Here is a 5,947-nt window from a genome sequence, read left to right as displayed (position 1 = left end):
TGTATTTACGTGTTAACAATGCTACAATTTGTTCCCTGATTTCGATTTCACAATATTGAAAATCATATGAATACATTACTCAAGTATTTCACTTAGAAGCATTGGTATCCGTTTCCAAGCTGAACAAAGTAGCCTTATATAACATTGAAACGAATTAAGAGGAACGCTTGAAAATTTCGACTATTTACGCATGAAACCAATAGTAGCATTGATACTAAATATAGTGTATACTGTGTGTGCATGTGTGCGTGTGTGTGTGTGTGTGTGTGTTTGTATGTGTGCGTGCGTGCATGTGTGTGCGTGTGTGTGTGTGTGTGTATGTGTGTGTGTGTGTGTGTAAGTATCCTTCTTATTGACTTTATTGCCATTTGAGAAAGCGTTGAAAGTCTCATCATCCACTTGCTTATACGTTATCATTACAAAGCTTCTTTTCTATTCTTTTTATTACGGTTACCCACAGTGGCTGAACAAGATACTGAATTCTACTGTTATTGGAAACACAATATACTAATCAACGAAACATTATTATCAAAATTTTCATGCAAGTTTAATTGCACATGCATTAAATGCACGTCCGTTAACCAGACGGATATTAAGCATTGTCTTTTTTTGAGATCAGTTTGACATGGTTTAGTACAGGTGGATCTTGGTTTTGTTGGTTGGAATTTACTTGGGGTTATTTTGTAAGTTGTGTAGTTTATGAGTAATGTGAGGTATGTTTATTTCATGGGGCAGTGACTATGTTTCGTGTGCTCTGTATGATTAGAATTATATGTTAGAGTGCTGGGACGGTGATTGGGCAGAAAATGTGCTGTGTGGGATGTGATATGATGTGTTAGAAATGCGTACATGGTGAACTGCGTGCATTTATTGATGTTGTTGTTGTATTTGTTTTAGTTGTAATTGGTATTGTTATAATCATTATTATTAGTAGTAGTGGTGGTGATGGTGGTGGTGGTGGTGGTGGTGAGTTGGTGATGAAGTAGTAGTAGTAGTAGTAGTAGTAGTAGTAGTAGTAGTAGTAGTAGTAGTAGTAGTAGTAGTAGTAGTAGTAGTAGTAGTAACTATAGTAGTAGCAACAGCAGCAGGAAGAGGAGGTTGATGTGGTTGTAGTACCAGATAGAGAATTTTTATGTGTCGATTGTTGTTGCTGATGTTATTATTATTGCCGCTCTGTCATGGATGCAGTTGTTGCTATTGCTGTTATTGTAACCGCTGCTACTGATTCTGACTTTGAATTATATTCGGCCTATATTCGCGAACAGTGTCCATAATCCGAATCGTCCATTTCCACACAGTCGAGACCTTCTCTACATGGACAAATGTGTAAGGCGTCCTTCAAAATACACAGTTCTCCCTCGTCGCGCATGCGTCGACATACCAAATGGCCGGCTGCTCTCTGGCCCTTGAAACTTGGCTGGTACGCAAGAATCTAGGAAGAGAAAGATATAATTCAATACATAGTTTGTCAATATTAGTAATATAGAACGGATGATGTTGATGTATGTCGTTATGTTCGTATGCAGAGAAGAGAAATGGAAACTGTGGCTTCAGGACTGCGCTATCGTCAGAAAGATAAGATGAAAACATTTTTCATTTGACAGGTAAAACAGTGCAAAATATAACGACTTTTTCCTCCTTCTCTCTCTCTCTCCCCCTCCCTTTCACTCTCTTTCCGTCTTTCTCTCACACACAAAAGAAATAATCATCAAGCATTAGATTTATCTTCACCCCTACAGCACATGAAATTACATTTACAAACATTACTGTATATTTTCGCCGACGGAGATCCTCATTCGTTTCTTCGTCTAAGTTTTTTTTTTTTTGTTTGTTTGCGTTTTACAGTTGAAGATAATGCTTCTGATAGAAATACAAGGAGATTAGTCTATATCAACAACTCCAGTAATTCACTGGTATTTTATCTTATTGAACCCGGAAGGATAAAAGATGGAATTTGAATTCAAAAAGTACTGCACCTTGAATTAATACCTTGTTTTCTAGGAATTCTACCACTGAAATCTGATATTATTACAACACTAGCGTTAACGCGATCGCTCAACTGATTCTCATATTTAATTTCATGAAAAATCATCGACATCTTGAAACCTATATATTTGAGCGATCACCGGAGAGGTGAAAGGCAAATTTCACCTCAGTGGGATTCTAACTTTGAATGTAAACAGCCAGAAGTAACACCTGAATGAAATTCTCCAACGCTCTAAAGATTCTACCAATAATAAAGGATTCAGATGTTATCACAAGGCTAGTAATTTCAGGGGAGGGAATAAATCGATGTCATCGACCCCTGTACTCAGATAGTATTCATTTTATCGATTACCAAAGTATGAAAGGCAAAGTCGAATACAATGATATTTGTACTGGGAGCTTAAAGGCAGATGAAATCCTCTAGCCATTTTGTTCAGCGCAGTAACGATTTTGCCAGCTCGTTGCCAATTCTACATATAATAACTGTTTCCGGTGTATAGATTCAGTTTACTTGAACTAAGTTCTTTTATAAAATTCAGTTTATGATATTAAATTATAGACACTACAAACAACTCACCTCTGTGACACAGCAATGGTCTGGAGGACATGACGTTACATTTTTTGGCTGGCATTCCTCTTCATTATCTAATGGAAAACTATCATCATCTGTGGTTTCTTCTTGATCAACGGGAGCAACAGGATTCCCATAGATGACCTGAAAGATGCAAGAAATGTAAACACTTTGAGAACAAATCTCAACCTATGATTGTAAAAATTCCTTATTTTACTTCTGTACCGCAATACTCCGAGCAAACCTACAATACTCTTCGTGATATATTCAAAGCTTTATTGTTATTATGTGGGAGGGGTCATCAATCAGTGTTATACCTGGATATAGGATTTTTGCGACATTAAGTGTTAGATATAATTTATCTTTAACCAGTATTATTCTTAATATTTCTAATATTTCATTGTGTGATTTTGTTTCTTTTTTAGCTGATCTTATTCGAAATATTTAATTATTGAGGTGTTCTTAAGGGATATAAATTCGTTGATGAGATTCATTGGAATATTTGGTATTTGCTTAACTACATTTTAGGAGCCAATGGCGTTGTCTCTAGCAGTAGACTGATCTGCTAGATATATCATCCAAATATCCTTGAAATAACATATTATTGTCTTAAAAATAAGGACAGATATGATATATCGGTCGATGTATTTATTCCACGATATCCGGAAAAACGGGAAGGTCATTACTGTCTGCAAACACATTTTGTCAGAGATTTGCTTCATTAGGGAAAGCACTATTTTTCTAAATATTAATTTGTCGTTTACCTGTACCTAAACACACCCTTTTGTATGTTTGTATAAGTCATGTGTTTGTGTAAATGTAAGAGACGTTTTGAAAGAGAGGCAATAGTAACTATTCTAAATTATTGCAATTTTAGTATATCAGTATTATACATCTAATAACCTGCTAACTTTTTATTGAAGATAGACGGAAGCGCCTGTGACAACACTTTGGACACACCCTACTAAAGACGCTTTATTATAATTCCATCCTAGTAACATACTACTTGACAGAAATGGACAACAGTACAGGCCTTGCTCCTAGTAACAATTGGTTATACAACAAACTGAAGGAGATTCTTAGGGGCAATCGTTTTGAAGGCATTGAAAATATGGAGGCTGTGACAAGGGTCCTGGAACCTTCATTTTAGAGGATCTCATGGAAACCTTCAAGAAATGACTGGAGCGCTACAAATGCATTCATGTCAGAGGATTTTACTTTGAAGGAGATTAGAGATTTGTACTTCTTTGAAATTACTAAATTCCTCTCCTGAAAAAGTATCAAAACTTCAGGACTGCAATTCGTATGTAGTGTGTAAGTGTATTTGTGGTACATAGTTGTATAATTGTATATAAGTGTATTTGCCATTTGTATATCTTCTAAATATGCTTGAGTTTATATTGTACAAGTATAAAAGTTTACATACAAAAGTGTATGTGTCATGTAGAAGTGTATGAATTTGTATATATCTCGCAATTAAGTGTGGGCTTATATATATGACAAGGTACATGGTAACAAAGAAACATTGACATACATGAACATTAGTGGATTCGAAACCTGATCATACATTAGATTGACATGGGTTTACTACTACAGTGAAAAACATCTCTAATCACTCGTAAATATCAGACTGATTGTTTGTTCAGCTAGAAAATGACAACTATATTATTCAGTACATTATAATGTATTTGTATGTTATATCTAGCTAGCACCAACGCCATGCTCACATGAATTGGTTTCCTCTGTTTTGAACAACAAGCTGTTTTGCTCATTGCTTATAGGTTATTGAGTGGTGTGCTTCCAAAACAATGATTATTTTCATAAAGAGATTGAAAGATTTCCAATTGAACGCACGAATAATGAGAGGTCTTTGCCATTTAGAAGTACGGTAGTTAAGCATTTGAAAATTACTTTCTTCAATTAATAGGGAACGACGGAGTCACTTCTGTCACACAATTTGAAAGAAATAGCAGCTAATTCTTCCTTAGCTTTTTAGATAGACTAATTTTAGGACGTAGACCAAGATGTAACGTCTCTGTGAATGGGCCGCGAAACTTCCGTCATGAATTGAAACCTGGTCACAAAATTATCAACTGAGGATAAGTTACCGTTGTTTTCGACCTAAAATTTGTTGTAAATTATTGGTAATATTTTCTGAAGATTGATATTTCTAGATAACTGACAATTTCTATTCTATATATGGTGGCTTATTTCTGTTCGAGCGCAACCCACTCGTTATATTTTGTGATGAGAATTCACAACCAATTTTATTTCTATCAATTGTTTCATAGCTATTCAAAATGATAAACTGTTCGTTTTAACAGTTTCAAATATAATCTTGTAATCAACTCAAAATGTTCTCTGTGATTTGTTTTGCTGAAGGCCAAATCTTTAACATTTGTATAGCTTCTCACTGGTATTGTATTATTTCCTTACTCTATAATTTCTTTTTCCTTATTTTCGTTTTATTTTTGAGTTACTTATATTCAATTCTTTTATTTAAATCAAGTGGATAAATAGTTTTGCTTTAGGAAGCTTTTATACAAATATTTCATGAAGACCTTCTTGCTTGACGAAACGCTGTGTTGAAAATGGTTGCCAAACTTAAAAATCTTCTGCTTTATAAATGAATATTTTATCAATTCTTTTTACAGTAAGTTACTTCAGCTCGAATGACCAAACACTTTCAATTGCTTACCGTTTCTATGATTTCGCTTTCATAAAGAAAAAATAAAACGAATCTTGGTGTCTGATGGTTAAAGAATAACACAAAAGCCATCAATACTTTATTACAACCAAAACAGAATCCTTTTTTATCTTTCAGAGTGGCTAGCGTAGAATTTTTCCTTGCATTCATATGGAGTTTAAACCAAATGAAAGCTTGGAAAGTCACCGATGTGGAGCGGGTTACGAGATGGGAAGAATCGAATGGGTGATATTGTTACTGAACATAAAGATATTTATTTAACTGAGGTTTGAAGTGATGGTGAGTTTTTTTAGCATTTCGAGATATGGGTGCAAATGTTTGAAAATATACTTTAAACAAATGGCACTATATAAACACACAAACAGACATACACAGCACACACACACACACACACACGCACACATACATACACACACACACACACACACATACTTATATAGTCGATCCCCTCTTGTCATATAGTTGTCTGCTATATTGATCAATATTTTATAGATGCGCTACGCTATGCTTTGTTACAACAGTTTTCAAACCAGTAAACGTAAGCATAATCATAAACACACATATAGATAAATATATACACATAGGCACTCGTACACACATCACCTACCTATACATATAAATAAAGATAAATGAATATGTATATGCATATATGTATATATATATATATATGTGTGTGTGTGTGT

General features: G+C 34.6%; 1 protein-coding gene across 1 annotated transcript in view; it reads right to left on the bottom strand.

Annotated features, from left to right (window-relative positions):
- Positions 1 to 6: 6 nt before the first annotated feature.
- LOC106870902 (uncharacterized) overlaps positions 7 to 5,947 on the bottom strand; it is a 110,667-nt gene continuing 104,726 nt past the window's right edge. Inside the window, exons 2-3 of the mRNA XM_052970147.1 lie at positions 2,564 to 2,701; positions 7 to 1,432 (exon numbers count right to left, since the gene is read on the bottom strand). Coding sequence (XP_052826107.1) covers positions 1,250 to 1,432; positions 2,564 to 2,701 — 321 coding nt within the window. The 3' untranslated portion in view covers positions 7 to 1,249. The remainder of the gene's footprint in view (positions 1,433 to 2,563; positions 2,702 to 5,947) is intronic.

This window comes from Octopus bimaculoides, chromosome 8 (assembly GCF_001194135.2).
Source record: "Octopus bimaculoides isolate UCB-OBI-ISO-001 chromosome 8, ASM119413v2, whole genome shotgun sequence".
NCBI classification, from domain to species: Eukaryota; Metazoa; Mollusca; class Cephalopoda; order Octopoda; family Octopodidae; genus Octopus; species Octopus bimaculoides.
This window is presented reverse-complemented; position numbering and strand designations above follow the sequence as displayed.